Source organism: Diabrotica virgifera, chromosome 1 (assembly GCF_917563875.1).
Source record: "Diabrotica virgifera virgifera chromosome 1, PGI_DIABVI_V3a".
Taxonomy (NCBI): domain Eukaryota; kingdom Metazoa; phylum Arthropoda; class Insecta; order Coleoptera; family Chrysomelidae; genus Diabrotica; species Diabrotica virgifera.
Window position 1 is genome coordinate 112,336,627 of NC_065443.1, and position 19,155 is coordinate 112,355,781.

The 19,155-nt window shown below is 36.1% G+C and overlaps 1 protein-coding gene across 2 annotated transcripts in view; it reads left to right on the plus strand.

The window, feature by feature from the left end:
• Window positions 1–19,155, plus strand: part of LOC114344203 (protein kinase C-binding protein 1) — a 120,679-nt gene that overhangs the window by 78,124 nt on the left and 23,400 nt on the right. For both annotated transcript variants that reach the window (XM_050658878.1, XM_050658881.1), the window contains 2 exons: window positions 6,404–6,940; window positions 15,541–15,818. In XM_050658878.1, the coding sequence (XP_050514835.1) occupies window positions 6,404–6,940; window positions 15,541–15,818 (815 nt within the window). The remainder of the gene's footprint in view (window positions 1–6,403; window positions 6,941–15,540; window positions 15,819–19,155) is intronic.

A 19,155-nucleotide genomic window follows, 5' to 3' on the forward strand; every position in this document is an offset into this window, starting at 1 on the left:
GTGCTTGCCTTGTGGTTGTAGGCAACAGCTAGCTTTGACTGGAAAGATATCAGGGTGGATGTTTTTGCTTAAAAAACTACGAAATATTACAAGGGGGAGGGGGTTTAGTACTATCACGTGTGTTTATTTTTTCGGGCGAAAAAAGCGGCGTTGCGTAGCCTGTAAAAGGATCGTCAGATACTTTTGGAAAGGACATGACAGCGGTGTGCATTATACTTCTGTACAAAGAAAAAAGCTAAGGCACATGTGAATTCTTGTCACAAGAAACGGAATTCGAGCAATAATAGTCTAGTCTAGACATTCATAATGTTCGTCCTTCCTGCATCCTCTCGCGACCATCGAACGGTAGATCGAGAGAGATTCTCTGCGTAGTGCGTGAAAATGATGACGCCGAGTGGCTTGATGAAACCGATGTTGATCTTCAACAAAGCACTGTGCCAACAACTGACCTGCAGGATGCTTATCCAGTTATTGGTTTTAAAGAAAGTCTTGCTAATCCGTGGTCCGAGGATACTGCATATTAAATAATGTTAATATACTAGTACAAAAAAGGTTATCGTATTTCTTTCATTTTTTATGTCGGTCAAAAACAACCTGCTATTAAAAAAATAATTTTTTTAGATACTAAAAATTACACGTCATATAGGGGGTGTAGAGGGGTAGCCTTAAACTTCACCATGTATTACCAAGAGGGTGAGGGGTTAAAAATGCCAATAAAAAGTATCAAGTTAATAGATTAATGGACGGTCCCTTAGAAGCGGAGATATTTCAAATTTATTATTAAAAAATAACAAATTATCGACTATACCAGACATTTTTGCTTATAACTTTGCTTTTGCTCAACATAAAAAAATTTAAAGCGCATCATTTTAAAGCTGTGATTATAACTTTGTAAATGAATTTTGAAAATTATACAGTATGTCGTATGTCCCTGTAAGTTGTATCCATATGGAAAACTTTTTTATTATTAATTTTACGAAAAAAAGTTATTTTTCATAAAAAGCTCTGCATGGTCCAAAACCTAAGATTTAACCATCAAATAATAATTTTTTTGAATATGTATTATACGAGGTATGTCAAAAAGTTTGAATTTCACTCTGCCCGTCGCGACGCGTAGCGGAGGGCAGTAATCATTCAAGGGAGGAAAAGGCACTTTACTCCCATGTTGTACATATGGTTTTTCCACCTTCCTCAAATAACAAGTCATTTTTTCATTTTTACTTAATTTATTTATGTAACTAACCAACAAAATTTATTAGAACTAAAACTAACAAGTAGGTACAATATAACTGTCAACCGTCAAATATAAGTCAAATTATTAATGTAAACATTGTTAAATCAGAATAACAATTTACTGTTTTTTTACCATTCTGCAAAATACAGAGTGTTTTTAAATAAACGTTAAAATGTATAGATACTTACGTAATAGAAAATAGGTATTGTACAGGGCGTCAATAAGTTATATTTCATGAATGAAATACCATGACGTCACTTTTACTGTTCCTCCCCAGGTCCGGAAAAGTATACTTTCGGTAGAGGTAGGTGGAAAAAAAGTTTTCCATATGGATACAACTTACAGGGACATACTGTATAAGTTTAAAGTATACAATTTAGTTGTAAAAAACAATCGAAAAAATTTAATATCATACAATCTTCTTCTTAAGGTGCCGAGACCGCTTGTCGATCGTTGGCTCTCATGTTGCCCAGCATATTAACAATCATTGTCTTATTTACAGCCGCACGAAATAGTTCAGTGCTAGTTTTCCCAAACCATTGGCGTAGGTTTTTAAGCCAAGAAGTTGTACGGCGGCCCACACTTCTTTTTCCCATTATTTTACCTTGCATGACAAGGTGAAGTATGTCATATTTTTCTGGGTGACGCATTATATGACCAAAGTATTCCAATTTGCGCCTTTTAACCGTGTTCACTACTTCGCAACTTTTATTCAAACGTTGCAAAACCCTTTCGTTTGTGACTCTTTCTACCCAACTGATCTTCAGAATACGGCGGTAGACCCACATTTCAAATGCTTCTAGGTTTTTTAAAAGCGATTCTGTCAGTGTCCATGCTTCAACCCCATAAAGTAGTACTGGGAATATATAACATCGGACCATTCTTATGCGAAGTTCCAAATTTAGATCATGACTGCACAGGATTTTCTTGAATTTCATAAAACTTGTTCTTGCTTTGGCAATTCTACTTTTTATTTCTGTACTAGGGTTCCAGCTTTCATTAATATGAGTACCCAGATATACAAGATTACTTACTCGTTCAATTGAGTCATTACCGATTGTTACGTTATAGTTATTATTATTTACGGCTGCCTGTTTACTAATAACCATAAACTTTGTTTTTCTTGCGTTGAGTTTGAGTCCATATATCGCGCAGAATGCCACCATTCGGTTCAATAACGCTTGAAGATGTTCAATTGATCCAGTCAGCAACAAGGTGTCATCTGCGTATCTGATATTGTTCATAAGCATACCATTAATGAGTATTCCCTCTTTTGCGTTTTCCAACACTTCATTTAAGATTGTTTCAGCGTAAAGATTAAACAACATTGGTGACAATATACAGCCTTGTCGAACTCCGCGCTTGATTTTTACTTCTTCAGAGCACTGATTCGCAACCCTAATACATGCAGCCTGGCCCCAATACAAATTTGCGATTATTCTAATGGCCCTACCGTCCAGACTGGTAGTTTTGAGAATATAGAATAGTTTTCATGGCGAACTTTATCAAAAGCCTTTTCAAAATCAATCGCGCACATGAAAACGTCATGATTTACATCTCTGCATCTTTGAATTAAAACTTGGGTTGCGAATAGTGCATCACGCGTTCCAAGGCCACAGCGAAAACCGAATTGAGTACTTGAGATTCTTTCCTCAATTTTTCTATATGTTCTTTGATGAATTATTCTGAGAAACGTTTTCAATACATGACTCATTAGGCTGATGGTGCGATAGTCGCTGCATTTTGTGGCTCTGTGTTTTTTTGGTAGTACAACAAATGAGGATTTAAGCCAATCTTTAGGAATTTTTCCGCTTTCGTAGATTAAGTTGAACAATTTCGTAAGTATCTTAATGCCCTCGACACCTAAAAGCTTTAGTGTTTCTACGTAAATCCCATCTGGTCCGATCGCCTTGCCGTTTTTTGCGTTCTTTATAGCGTATTGCACTTCTTCCTTAGTTATTGGAGGACCGCTTATGTCATTTAGCGTTTCTAGTTCGCTTCTTTCATCATCGAATAATTCCTTTATATATTCTGTCCATAGTATTAGTTAACCTTTGATATCGATTATAATTTTTCCGTTTTTATCTTCGATTAGTGGAGGATTACATTTTTTATTCAGTCCTGCAACTTCTTTCAGTTTTTTGTGCATATTGAATGCGTCATAGATACGCTCGTAGTTCTCAATTTCTTTACATTGTTGTTTATGCCACTCTGATTTAGCTGATCTTATTTTTCTTCGAATCATACTGTTCAGCTTTTTGTATTCTGTCAGATTAGCATTCTTATATTTTCTTCTTGCATTCATTAAATTCAATATCTCTTCTGTCATCCACTGTTGCTTATTCCTACGCTGATTTTCCATTAGATGGTCTTCTTGGACTTTTTCCAATGTTTCTTTACATGATTCCCATAATTGTTCTTCTGAATTTTTATTTCCCAATTTCTGAAACTAATCTTCTAATTTATCGGTTACTATTTCTTTCACTTCCGCATTTGAAAGTTTATCTTTGCTGATCCTAGGAGATATTTTGGGTTTTTTAATCTTTTTAAATTTAAGTAATACTTTAGCTGCTAGTAAGTTGTGGTTGGAGGGTACATCCGCTCCTGGATATGTTTTGGAGGACAAGATAGCATTTCTATATCTTTTTGATATACAGATATAATCAATTTGATTTCTTACTATTCTTCCACAAGTGTCCCTAGGAGATTTCCAGGTGTAAAGTCGTCGCTTAGGCAAGTCAAAAAAAGTGTTGGATATTACTAATTGTTTTTCTACACAAAATCTAATCATTCTATCTCCACGGTCGTTTCTCGTTCCTAAACCAAACTTGCCAACGACATCTTCTTCACTACCTCTTCCAACCTTGGCATTGAAATCCCCCAATACAATGTTTATATCTTGGCTTCCTGTGAGTGATAATAAATAGTCTAGATCTGAATAAAAGCTTTCGACAACTTCATTGTCATATTGTTGTGTAGGTGCATATACCTGAATGATGTTTAAGTCTGTACGATTTGTTTTTATTTGTAACATTATTAACCTATCTGAGTATAGCACGACATTTTTTACTGATTTTGCGACATTTTGTTCTAAAATAAATGCCACACCATTTCTATGTAGCGGACCTTCTTCACCAGAGTAGTAAATTTCATAATTATCTATCGTCATATGGCCAGAACCCGGCCACCTCATCTCGCTTATACCTAAGATATTTATATTTAACCTTCGCATTTCCTTGATCGTATTGTGAATCTTTCCAGATTCAAACATACTTGTAATATCATACAATGGAAAGCGAATATTTTGAGCTTTACTAAATTCATTGTGATACAGTTTTCACCAAAATACAGTAATTTGAAATTTAATGAACTGTAGTATGATACAATTGATCCAAAAGATGGCATAACCCAGACATCCTAAGTGAAAGTTATCCTTCAACACCAAATTGTTCTATATGGTCCACATAATGGTCAGAAAAAAGTCACACCATTTTGAGCGTCGGGTTTGGGGGTGAGGGGGGAAAAATCGGTAAATTCGTAGTTTTTTACGTCTTTTGTCAATATTTCTAAAACTATGCGGTTTAGCTTGAACAACCTTCTACACAAAAATGTTCTACATTAAATTTGAAATAAAAAAGGCCCGATGCATAATCCTTCTAAAATGAAGGGTTCCAAAGTTACGGAGGTAGTATAGTATAATTGGTCCAAAAAAAAGGCCTAACCCAGACAGCCAAAGTAAAAGTTTTCCTTCAACACCAATTTGTTCTATATGGTCCACATATTGTTCAGTAAAAAGTTACACCATTTTGAGCGTCCGGTTTGGGGGGGAGGGAGATGGGGAGAAGTCGGTAAATTGGTAGTTTTTTTACGTTTTTCGTCAATATTTCTAAAACTATACTTTAGCGTAAACAATGTTCTATACAAAAATGTTCTACATAAAATTTAAAACAAAAACGGTCCGATACATAATTGTTATAAAATCGACGGTTCCAGAGTTACGGAGGGTGAAAAGTGGAGGTTTTCAATACTTTTTATATTTTTTTGGCGGTGAGGTTGACGTTTCTTCAAGGACTTATCACTAACATACCATCGGCCACTGAAATAGCAAATTTTATTTACACAACACAATCCTGTTAAAGAAAATTTCTTTCATCAGTAATAATATTATAAATTGCCCAATTAATATAAAAAGTATCGAAAACCTCCACTTTTCACCCTCCCTAACTCTGGAACCGTTAATTTTATAACAATTATGAATAGGAACTTTTTTTGTTTTAAATTTTATGTAGAACATTTTTGTATAGAACATTGTTTACGCTAAAGCATAGTTTTAGAAATATTGACGAAAAACGCAAAAAAACTACTAATTACCGACTTCTTCCCCATCTCCCCCCCTCCAAATCGGACGCTCAAAATGGTGTAACGTTTTACTGAACAATATGTAGACCATATAGAACAATTTGGTGTTGGAGGAAAACTTTTACTTTGGATGTTTAGGTTAGGCCTTTTTTTTGGACCAATTATACTATACTACCTCCGTAACTTTGTAACCGTTCATTTTAGAAGGATTATGCTTAGGCCATTTTTTATTTCAAATTTAATGTAGAACATTTTTGTATAGAGGGTTGTTCATGCTAAACCGCATAGCTTTAGAAATATTGACGAAAAACGTAAACAACTACGAATTTACCGATTCCCCCCCCCTCTGCCTCCCAAACCCGATGCTCAAAATGGTGTGACTTTTTTCTGAACATTATGTGGACCATATAGAATATAGAACAATTTGGTGTTGGAGGATAACTTTCACTGTGGATGTCTGGGTTTGGGTCTAGTTATACCATACTACTGGTCAATTATTCAAAATTTGAAATAGGGTTTGCAGTCAATATTCCAAGCACGCGCGCGCGCGCACACACATATACACAATACACACATTATGCTGAAAGGTGGCGCATAGAAAGGGTTCTCTTTTCTACAATTCAACTTACTAAAACAAATCATATACTGTACGCTCACCTCTAGGTATCAAGAATTTAGGTATTTCAGATGATTCGATGTAAATGAAGAGAATAGTGAAGGATATTCGACCGTATTCGCTTTGTGTGTTAATCCGCGTAGTTATCTAACAATTATTTGTATTATAATTAACCTAATCTAATGCATTTACAGGTAGCACAGCCAGCTCCATCTCTGGTACCTACTCCTAATGTATCACAATCTACGCAATCTACCAAAAAAGCTATTACTACACCAAATTTGAAGACATCTCAAAACTATATTCCACCTGATGATGTTGAAATCATAGATTTCGAACCTGCTGTCCCTGTCCATGTTGTAATGCCAAATACTACAGTATCTAATCGTACACTCAATCCAACTATATCGATCCCTGAATCGATATCTCCACCTTCGGTACCAATAACAAGGCCCACAATCACCGAAACAGTGTCTACTGCAATAGCTGCAGGACCTTCAACATCAACTTCTACGTCAGCTAGGACGCCTGGTTTACAAAAAGACGACGAACTGTCAATTCTTCATGGACTGTTGCCTGAGAGCATGAGTCGAGTGGTGAACCAGATCCTATTAAAGCCACCTCCACGGTTAAAACCTAGACCTCCTGGAATTCTCAACAGAAACTACGATGAAGGCGTTCCCAGCTCAGCAGGAGATGTTACTTCTAGAATTAATTCTATAGCTTACAGGGTAAGTAAATTTTTCATGTTTGATTCCAATACAAATTTGCAATCATGCGAACGTCTCAGCCATAGCCAATGTCTCTTAGAACTTTGATCAATATAGAGTGCTTAACACAATCAAATGCTTTTTGGAATTCAATAAAACCACAGTACTAGTACAAGTCCTTTTTCGCTGTGTGCAAGTACTTGGAGGGGATACGAGAAACGATCGTGCTCGAGTAGCGGAGAAATCTTGTAACTTTCTTCGCATATTTTTTAAATAATTCATACTGATGTCATTGCTGTGTTATAAATTGTAAAAATTCAACAAAAAATGTTCAATTTAAGCTCTATTCGTTTCCAACTTCTAAGCACAAATTAATACAAAGAGAAAAGTGGATTTCCATCACAATAAAGCAGAAGTAAATAACATAATTAGTTATTTACTACATACAATGTTTACCTTTTAATAACATAACCTCAATCTTACTTTTTCTTATTATTTTTTGGGCTGTAGGGCTGACAATTATCCAGTGACCAGGATTAATATAATTGGCCAATATAATTAAAAGTGCTACAAATGTTGCTGAGCTATGACACCAGGTGTCGCTCTTGAGAACTTGCACGGTCCCAATATACTTTCCAAATTCGTTCATAAATTTCCTTTGCTTTTAAACTTTCCAAAAATAAAAATTCAATCTCTGCAATATACTTGCTTGTTTCCGTTGAAAAAAAAATACTCTGACACGTCGATACTAAATGGTTTGTAAACAAAAAATGCATTGATTGAAATTAAACTTCACATACGTTCATATATGAAGAGTGTACCAACATAACAAAATAGAATTAGGCTAGTAGCAATGACCTCTCTTATCGAACCTCAAAACTTATTGAACAGCCTAGTACAGAGGTTCTCAAAGTGGGTGACGCGGCACCCTGGGGTGCCTCAAGCATTTGCCAAGGGTGACGTGGAACATTTAAGAAAAGTCGAACAACCGGCCGTTGCGCCACTGTCCAATCGAAACATGTTGACTATCACTTGTGTATTCTCAATGGCGACCGAGAAACAAACAGCCGAATTCGACCGACGACGCGACTGTTACCTACATTCATTCCACAGTTAAATTTGTGCTGCCAATAAGTGAGTTTTGTAAAAATTAGAGTTATATTTCAAAGTGGAAGTTTTAGATATAACTAAAATAGAAGAAGAACTCCTTATGTGCGAAGAGCTTAAAAGTTATGCCATGGTGAAAAAATTTTCAAAGCTATCCACGGGTATATAAGAAAAAAATGATATAGAGTGGAGTAAATGTGTGGATATTTGCACTGATGGACCGGCTGCAATGGTTGGTAAAATTAGAGGGGCTGTGTCTAGAATAAAGGTAGTGGCAGAAAATGCATATAGCAGTCATTGTATGTTACATCGCCATTCTTTGGCAACTAAAAAGATGCCGTATTGGAGAAAGACCTTTTGGATGTTTCTGTGAACATAATTAACCATGTGAAGAGCCGTCCGCTTCAACCACGCCTTTTAAAGCTCACCGCTGAAGATATGGGTATGGATCACTTCAATATTTTGCTCCACCCAGAGGTCCGGTGGCTATCGAGGATTTGGGCTAACAATTTTAGGGAGAATATTTGAACTAAAAGATCCACTGATTATCACATTTACAGAGGCGTCTTTTATCCAAGAATTAAAAGATGTCAATTGGCTGCTAAAATTGGGATACCTTTCATACATCTTAAAAATAATAAATAAAACCACCACTTCGCTTCAAGGCAAAGGAAGAGCAAAATAAGATAAAATCAAGGCCTTGTGTAAAAAAGTTACATTTTTCAAAGTATGTGTTGAAAAGAAGAACCTCACAAATTCCTCTCGATTACAGGAATTTGTTATAACAAATGAAATCAATCCTCAAACAAACTTCTTTGAAGTTGATATTGCTCAGTTGCAAGGTTTGGAAGAAAGTATTGTAAACTATTTTCCTGACATTGACTCAGATGACTTATATAGCTGGATGATGGACCCGTTTTCGTGCGACCCAAAAAATAAACCTGTCGGAATGACAAAATAAATGAAGTTTTTCAAAATCTACTTGAGATCAGCGAACATAGCAGTTTAAAACTCAGATACCGTGAAGGAAGCCAAGAAGAGTTCTGGATGCAGGTAGATATATTTAGAAAATAATGTTGTTGGCAGGTTGCAGTAAAAAAACTTGTGTGTTTCACATCGACTTATCTCTGTGAGTCTTCTTTCTCCGCATAAGTATGCTTACATTAAAAACAAATACAGAATCAAACTTCAAGCAAAAAGGGATTTGAGGGTCAAACTTACAAAGATTCCCATAATTATAAAGGATATAATGAAAACATCATCGAAACAGTTTCATTCATCACATTAAGTAAGGATATTTGAATATCAAATGTACTGCATTACTTTGATCTGAAATAAAGTTTATTTTGAAATCAAATAAGTCTCAGAATTGTAGTTTTTCATTTTTTTGTCGTTTCAAAATCGCTTCAAGGGTTGGTGTGCCTCGAAATATTTTTAGCCCTACAAGGGTGCCGCGACTAAAAAAAATTGAGAACCGCTGGCCTAGTACATACAGTCGGAAAAATGAAATGAAAGAATACCCATGAACGATCATATGCTTTTTCTCATGAGGATCTTTCAGTGCGTCACAGTTTTTCGATTTCTTTTCAACGCATTAAATTGCATGTGACAGAAAAAAACGCACGTCGGTGATTACATTTCGTCGGTGACATTTATAACATTTATTCTAGTTGTCAATAGATGGCGCTATAATCGAAAAAAATTATTTACCAATTATACAGGGTGTAACGAAAATACAGGTCATAAAGTCAATCACATATTCTGGGACCAAAAATAGTTTGATTGAACCTAACTTACCTTAGTACAAATGTGCATATAAATAAAGTTACAACCCTTTGAAGTTACAAAATGAAAATCGATTTTTTCCAATATATCGAAAACTGTTAAAGATTTTTTATTGAAAATGGACATATGGCATTCGTATGATAGTAGCATCTTAAGAAAAAATTATAGTGAAATTTGGACACCCTATAAAAATTTTATGGGGGTTTAGTTCCTTTAAACCCCCCAAACTTTTGTGTACGTTCAAATTAAATTATTATTGTAGTACCATTACTTAAACACAATATTTTTAAAACTTTTTTGGCTCTTAGTACTTTTTCGAAAAGTCAGTTTTTATCGAGATATTTTGAATATTTGTCAAATCCACCACATATTTGTATATGGTTAAGTACGATTATGGAGACTTGGTAATTATATGAAAATTTATGTATGATTTACATTTTTAGGTATATTTTGAACCGTATTAAAAAAGAAGCCATATCTCAATAAAAGTTGCCTTCTCGAAAAAATACAAAGAGGCAAAAAAGTTTTAAAAACATTTTGTTTAACTAATAGTATCGCAGTAATAGTTTAATTGGAGCGTACACAAACATTTGGGGGGTTTAAAGGAACAAAACCCCCATAAAATTTTTATGTAAACATATTAAAAAAGAAGCCGCAACTCGATAAAAACTGTCTTATCGAAAAAATACTAGGAGCCAAAAAAGTTTTAAAAATATCGAATTTAACTAATGGTACCACAATAATAATTAAATTGGAACGTACAGAAAAGTTTGGGGGGTTTAAGGGAACAAAACCCCCATAAAATTTTTATGGGGAGCACAAATTTCACTATAATTTTTCTTTAAGATGCTCCTGCCACAAAAATGCCACATATCCATTTTCAATAAAAAATCTCTAATAGTTTTCGATATATTCGAAAAAATCGATTTTCATTTTGTAACTTCAAAGGGCTATAACTTTTTTTATGTGCATATTTGTACTAAGATAAGTTAGGTTCATTCGAACTATTTTTGGTCCCAGAATATGTGATTTAATTTATGACCTGTATTTTTGTTACACCCTGTATAATATATCTACGAATATAATCTGTTCAATTTATAAGACTATACAAATCAAAGAAAATACCATTTTATAAATGCAATAAACACAATTGATTTGATTTTATGCCACATTGCAAATAAAATGTGACAACTGTCAGATTTAACTAAAATGTCATGTCACTAAAATGTATATTATCACGGACTTACCTTTTTTTCTATCCTTTGTGACGCACTGAAAAATGCTCATGAAAAGAAGCATATCAAGCACATATTTTGGATTTGCTGTTTTTTTCTATAAATAACAAACGAGAGAAATTAAGTGTTGTCTACAAAGCAAAAACGTTATCCAAGACATACGCAGTTACATATTTATAATTGACAGAGTGAGACGGCGATACAAATGTTCAACGTAGTTATATTAGTTTAGTAGAAAATTTAAACTCACACTTGACTACTTCTGTACTTCTAATGTCATTCTTAGAAAAACATTCAACATGAATAGAGAAAATGATTGTCATCATTCTCTTTGCCTTATCCCTATGCGGGGTCGGCTTCCCTAATTGCCTTTCTCCACACAATTCTATCTTGGGTCATATCAATGTTAATTCCCTTTACCAACATGTCCTGCCTTATCGTCTCCCCCCAGGTCTTCTTTGGTCTTCCTCTCCTACTCCTTCCAGGAATCTGCACTTCAGCTACTCTTCGTATTGGATGATTAACGTCTCGACGTTGAACATGACCACACCATCTTAACCTATGCTCTCTCATTTTGGCATCAATTGGTGCCACACCTAGACTTCCCCTAATATACTCATTTCTAATTTTATCCTTCTTTGTCACTCCACTCATCCATCTAAGCATTCTCATTTCCGCCACATGCATTCGTTGTTCCTCTTTCTTTTTTACTGCCCAACATTCAGTTCCGTACATCATAGCCGGTCTTATGGCTGTTTTATAGAATTTTCCCTTCAGCTTCATTGGAATTTTTCTGTCACACAACACACCACTCGCTTCTTTCCACTTCATCCATCCAGCCCTAATTCTACTGCATGCATCTCCATCTATTTCTCCATCACTCTGTAATACCGATCCTAGGTACTTAAAACTATTGCTTTTCACAATCATTTCACCATCCAAAGATACCATTTTATTTGTAGTAGCTCCATCTTTAAATGAACATTCCAAATACTCTGTTTTTGTCCTACTAAGTTTTAAACCTTTTTCCTCCAGAGCTTGTCTCCACTGTTCCAGTTTTTGTTCCAAGTCTCTTTCACTATTTCCTACTAACACGACATCATCAGCATACATTAAACACCATGGAATGTTACCCTGTAGTTTCGCTGTTATCTGGTCCAAAACTAATGAGAATAAATACGGACTAAGCACAGAGCCTTGGTGCAATCCTACTTTCACATGAAATTTATCAGTCTCTCCCACACCTGTCCTAACACTAGTCGTTACTCCCTCATACATATCTTTCACAATCTTTACATATTCACCAGGGACTCCTTTCTTATTGAGTGCCCACCACAGAATCTCTCGAGGAACTCTATCATATGCTTTCTCAAGATCAATGAATACCATATGAGTGTTTGTTTCTTTACTCCTGTATTTTTCCATCAACTGCCTTATAATGAAAATTGCATCTGTTGTTGATCTACCCTGCATAAAGCCAAATTGATTCTCGGATATTTCGGTCTCTTCACGTATCCGTCTATCAATTACTCTTTCCCATATTTTCATGGTGTGGCTAAGCAGTTTTATAGCCCTGTAGTTTGTACATTGTTGTATATCTCCCTTGTTTTTGTAAACAGGTACCAGTATACTGCTTCTCCATTCGTCTGGCATTTGTCCAACTTCCATAATTCTATTAAATAGACCTGCTAGCCACCTTGTTCCTGTCTCTCCCAATGTTCTCCATACTTCCCCAGGAATATCATCTGGTCCTACCGCTTTTCCTTTCTTTATTTTTTGAAGCGCTTGAGCCACTTCCTCGTTGGTTATTTTGGTGACCATTGCTGCTACTGTCTCCGTTGACTCTACAGGCTGTCTGTCAAATTCTTCATTTAATAAGCTGTCAAAGTACTTTCTCCATCTCTTTTTGACATCCCTTTCGTGAACTAGTATTTTATTATTTTCATCTCGGATATATCTAATCTGATTAAAATCTTTTGCTTTCTTTGCTCTCTGTTTGGCTATTTTATATATCTTCGTTTCGCCTTCCCTGGTATCAAGTTGATCGTGTAGGTTTGAATACGCTTCTGCTTTGGCTTTTGCTACTGCTACTTTCGGTTCCTTTTTCGCCACCATATAGTTTTGAAGATCTGTGTCGGATCTGGTTTCTTGCCACTTTTTATATAATTTTCTCTTCTCTTTTATTTTTCCTTGTACTTCGTTTGACCACCACCAAGTCTCTTTATCCTCAAACTTTTTTCCTAACGTTTTCCCAAGTATTTCAGTAGCAGTCTCTCTAATACTACTGGCCATTTTTCTCCAAATTGTATTAGGGCTTCCTTTCATGTTCCAACATATTTTTTCTACTATTCTTCTCCTGAATAGACCTTCTTTCTCATCTTTCAGCAGCCACCACTTGATTTTTTGTGGTCCTCTCCGATATTTTTGTTTAGTTTCGCTTTTTACTTCGATGTCCAGAACAAGCAGCTTATGTTGTTGGCTTACTGTCTCACTAACTATTACCTTGCAGTCCTTGCATTCACGTATGTCTTCTTTCCTTATCATGAAGTAATCTATTTGGTATTGATGTTGTCCACTTTTGTAGGTAATAAGTTGAGTTTCTCTCTTTTTAAAGAATGTGTTAACAATCGCCATATCCAGTGCTGTTGCCAATTCAAGCATGTCATCTCCAGCTTCATTTCTAGTTCCAAAGCCTAATCCCCCATGTATTGTTTCATATCCTGTCTTGGTTTGGCCCACATGTGCATTGAAATCACCTCCTATTATAACTTTCTCCTCTGCTGGAATATCACTCAGTACGTCTCCTAATTGATCATAGAAAGCTCTTCTTTCATTCTCACCCAGACCTGTTTGGGGAGCATACACACACAACATTCAATACCTCTTTATCAATTACAAATTTCACTGACATCATTCTATCACTCGTTCTTACAACTTCTACTACGTTATCTTTCATTTCACTATCAGCAATTATACCAACTCCATTTCTAGTGTTACTACTCCCTACATACCACAATTTGTATCCTTCACCTAGTTCTTTCGCCCTTTGTTCTTTCCACCTAGTTTCTTGAATACAAGCAATTTGAACTCTTCTTCGTTTGAGCGCATCCACTAACTCCAGACTCTTACCTGTAAGACTACCAAGATTCCACGACCCTATCCTGATTTTTCTAACCTGCAATGGTGTTCCCCCTGAGATAGTCCTCACCCGGAAATCCGAACGGAGGCTCATTTTACTTCCGGCACATTTTACCTCAGGAGATGCCATCATTTCAGTGTAAGTTTTTTTATATCATTGGAGAAGGTCTTTTCATTATTATGGCCTGAAAAGATTTTGTTTGGATATTTGATGCCTGAATTCCTTTTCTATCAGCACCATACCCTGCCCTGCACGTTTAGTCAATACACCACCAATGCAACCAAAGTGCAGTATTACCCCACACCCGCCTGAATTTTTCTGTATAGGCCAGGATCCCTACTGTAAGAACTGCCCTATAAGCCAATGTATTGTTGCCCGTATCCCGCCGCTAGGAGGCACGTACTTTGTTCGGGATACAATAGAGAAAATGATTGTATAAACTACTATTCGAGTAATCGTGCTGGTCAACTATAATCTGACTGATTCGATTTCTGTCACTTTGACAGTGAAACTGGGTTAGGTTCGGTAGAGTTTATAAATTTTAATAATCAGTCGTATTTACTTGAATAAATTCAGTTCTTTTAAGAGCTATTTTGATATTATATTGTATTTTTGGTTTGGTAAGTATTTATTTAATTAAAATACGTCAATAAAATTTGTAAGTAATCATCTGTCAAAATGGTTAACTTCTGTCTATGAGTTCGCCAAACGTGTACATATTACTCTGATTTTTCAATCATAGTGTATGAAATTACAGATTAGTATATTTTTACAAATGTACATTTATTTGCAGATAATGTCTGGAAAATGATCTGGATACCTAATGATCTGAATTCATTAAGTTTACTTTCATTTTAATCACTTAATGCAGCTGACATAAACGACATTTTTTAAATTCCTGTTACTATTTATGTCTACTGGCAACTTTAACATGGAGAAATTCATAATACTATATTTGCTTACTCATTATTTTTGTATTATTAATCTATATCAAATAATTAATTACGGTAGTAATAGTAACATTTATCACCAATAAATATATATTTTCAGAAAAAGAATAACATCACAAAAATTTTTGGACACGTTCTTACGTAGCGAAAAATCGTACGGTGGGGTAGTAGTCACATCCGTTTATTTTCAGTATTAACCTAGTTTAGACTTGTTTTGACTAGAAATTGCATATGCATATCATCGATGACGCTTGTGTATTCTTTCATTTTTCCGACTGCATTTAGGTTCAAAAAAATTCTATGATGTGCTATAAAAATCCATTAAATTACGTTAGGCATTAAAGTCATCAGATAGTTGCTTAATTTCATTGTCATGATCATATTTAACTAGTATTTTTATTGTAGATGACCGACTACTTCAGGGGAATGTTAATAGAAACACTCGAAGACTTTGGAAAAGCCGCGCATCCAGAAGCAAAGATCACCAGTTTGCAATTAGAAATGGAGGCTCTCAAGCATCGGCACGAACAGGAAATGACAGAAGTGAGAAACGCCATGGCCAATATTCTTCAAAACGTCCAAAAGAGAGTCATGGAAGAAAGGACAATCATTATAGATAAAACGAAGGCTGAGTGCGAAGCAGAAGCCATACGTAGGGTAGAAGCGGCCAAACTGAAGCAATGGTAAGTAGAATACTCAGTCCGTTGGTTCTTAAAGGCTAATTTATGTTAGGACTAAGCGTGCACGATACGTGCCATAGAACAATAGAGAGAGCACGTCCCCAGCACTCTTCGGTGTCGCACCGTCCCGTTGTATGATAAACTAGACGATGCTTTTTATATCAGTCCACGTCCCCGTCCTAACATAAATCAGCCTTTATGAGTCACCATTCAATAGAATAATTTTATAAGAACGTTTAAATTGAACCCAATTTTGAAAAAATGTGAAAACTTTGAGTTATCCACGTCCGTCCGTCCGTCCGTCTGTCTGTCTGTTTGTAAACTCAACTTCTCCGTCATTATACCAGGTAGAATGACAAATGAGGTGTCAGATGAAAGCTTATAATCCAAGGATGGTACTAAAGGTGATAAATTTTACCTAGGCTGTCTACCCGTCTGTCCGTCCGACTGCGAATTTAACTCTTCCGTCATTATACCAGGTAGACTGACAAATGACAGCGCGTCCAGGCGACGCGCTGCGCTAAATATCTGGGTATAGACCTCGACAAAGGACTTAGATTCACTAAACACCTGGAAAGAGTGGTGAAGAAGGCGGAAGTGCAGACGACGGCCCTCCAAAAAATTACACCTAATATTGGAGGTCCGAGCAGTTCCAGGAGAAGGCTATACCTACATATCGTTCAGTCTACCCTTCTTTACGGAATCCCAGTCTGGTTCGGGGTACTAAGATACCAAAAGTACAGGGATATGATAACAAGAGCGCAGCGTAAACCTCTGTTGAAAGTCACCAGTGCATATAAAACTACTTCTACCAAGGCCTTGCAGGTGATAGCGGGCGAGCCCCCCATTCACCTATTAGCCAAGGAACGCCAATTATTATACGAAAACGGCAATGGTCACGTACCGGAAGTAAGGTCAATCGCACGCGTGCGAATCATAGAAGATTGGCAAAGGGAATGGGAGGCAGAGCACACGAAAGCCTAGTGGACTAAGAGACTGATCCCAGATGTTGGGACGTGGTACGACTGCAAGTTTAAGCGTGTCAATTATTATTTTACCCAATTTCTAACAGGACATGGATCCTTCAGAGCATTCACTTTCGCAATCGGGAAATCAAACGATGACACGTGTCAAACCTGCCACGTGAGGGAGGATGCGGAACATTGTATTTTTAGATGCAATGTTTTCGCCCGTGAGCAGGGCACCCTGCGAAATAGGCTAGGCGACTTTGGACCTGATAATTTTCTGCGACTAGCGACTAGCAGTAAGAGCAACTTTGAAACCATTATTGATATTGTAACAAAAATAATGAAGCGAAGTCCCTAATGGAAAGATTGGAGCAAAATGGCTGAGGTGGGTCACTCCAGGCCATTACAAAACGTATAAAAATGCAAAAAATATAAAAAAATATATGTATATGTGTAAGTATGTGTGTATGTGTATGTATATATGCGTGTATGAAATATATGTATATAAAAAATATATATATATGTATATATTTAAAAAAATTATTATGGTGGTCCTATACAAATTTCCAACATCTTAATTCTCTTTACTAAAGACAATTTTCTCTTCCTCTTGAGAGGAATCCTTGATCCAGGACCATAGATACGATAATGTCTCTAGCTAAGTTTCTCCGCTGCTCTGGTGAAACTTTTTGAGCCAGGACCTAGTCCACAAGCTTTTGCCGCTTTTAGGCAGGTGCTTTGGGTCCAGTTATTCAAACTTAAGATACGGACTTCCTGCTATGTGCCTGCCGCTTCTAGGCAAGCATAATAGGATTTCTTAACACGTAAGATATCTCCAGACATCCTTTTTAGACTGCGCGGAATATCCCCATGTTTCGTTCATCCACTGAACACGTTCAGGGATATTCCGGGTCGGAAGAGGGGGTGGTTTTAGTTGGTAGGCGGCTGGTTATGGGGGGCACGCGGGACACATGGGTCATACTCTGGTCTCTGTGCCTTGGCGTGTTCTCCTCTCCTGTCCGAGTCCAACAGTACTAGGGACATCTTCCCTAGTCAGCTAAGAGCGTTCCACCTCAGTCCAAAAAAAAAAAAAAAAAAAAAAAAAAAAAGCTGACAAAGGAGGTGTCAAATGAAAGCTTATAATCCAAGGATGGTAATAAAGGTGAGAAATTTGACCTAGGCTGTCTGTCTGTCTGTCCGTCCAACCGCGATTATAACTCCTTCGTCATATACTTCGTCCTAACCTGAATATAAAAATAATACCGTTAATAGATAAATGTAGGTATATAGGTATACAAGGTGTTTCATTAATAATTGTCCATATAGTAACTGGAGAAACCTTAGCACAAAATACGAAGATTTAACCTAAAACACTTAAATAAAATGTGGTTTCTTACTGAGTTACAGGGTGTTTTATCTAATAATTTAAAAACTATTTTTGCTCAGCATTTTAAAACTATTCGACGTATCCTTTTCATACTTAGCAGAAAGTGCGACTACTAGACAACCTACTAAATTATGATAAACAAATGTTTCTAGCTACTACCAGTGGCGTACGACAGGGAATGGTGAACGGTTAACCCTTCTCAAATTCTACGCCACTGGTGGAATTACTATTTAAGTGCCATTTTTAGATTCTCCAATACTTTCTACGTAAATAATGTACTCTTTATTGGTAACGATAAAGTCATTAGTTTTCGAGATATTTGATGTTAAATATGAAGCGGCACAGTTATTTTGATTAATTTATGATATGATTCATATGATTAAAATTTATAAATTATTTGTACCCAGCATTTTAAAACTATTTGGCGTATCCTAATCATACTTGGCAGAAAGTGTAGGTACTGTACACCCTACTAAATTAAGATAAATAAACGTTTCTAGCTACTACCAGAGGCGTACGACAGGGGATAGTGGCTGGTTGACCCTTCCCAAATTCTACGCCACTGACGAAATTGCTATTTTAGTGTAATACGAATGAAGAGTATATTATTTTCATAGAAAGTATTGGAGAATTCAAAAATTGAACTAACATAGCAATTTCGCCAGTGGCGTAGAGTTTCGAAAGGGTCAACCATTAGCTTTCCCCCATCGTACGCCTCTGGTAATAGCCAGAAACGTTTGTTTAACATAGTTTAGTAGTTTGTACAGTACCTATACTTCCTGCCAAGTATGAAAAGGATATGCAGAATAGTTTTAAAATGCTGAGCAAAAATAGTTTTTAAATTTTTAGATAAAACACCCTGTAACTTAGTAAGGAACCACATTTTAATTAAGTGTTTTAGGTTAAATCTTCGTATTTTGTGCTAAGGTTTCTCCAGTTACTATATGGACAATTATTAATGAAACACCCTGTATCAGGTATATAG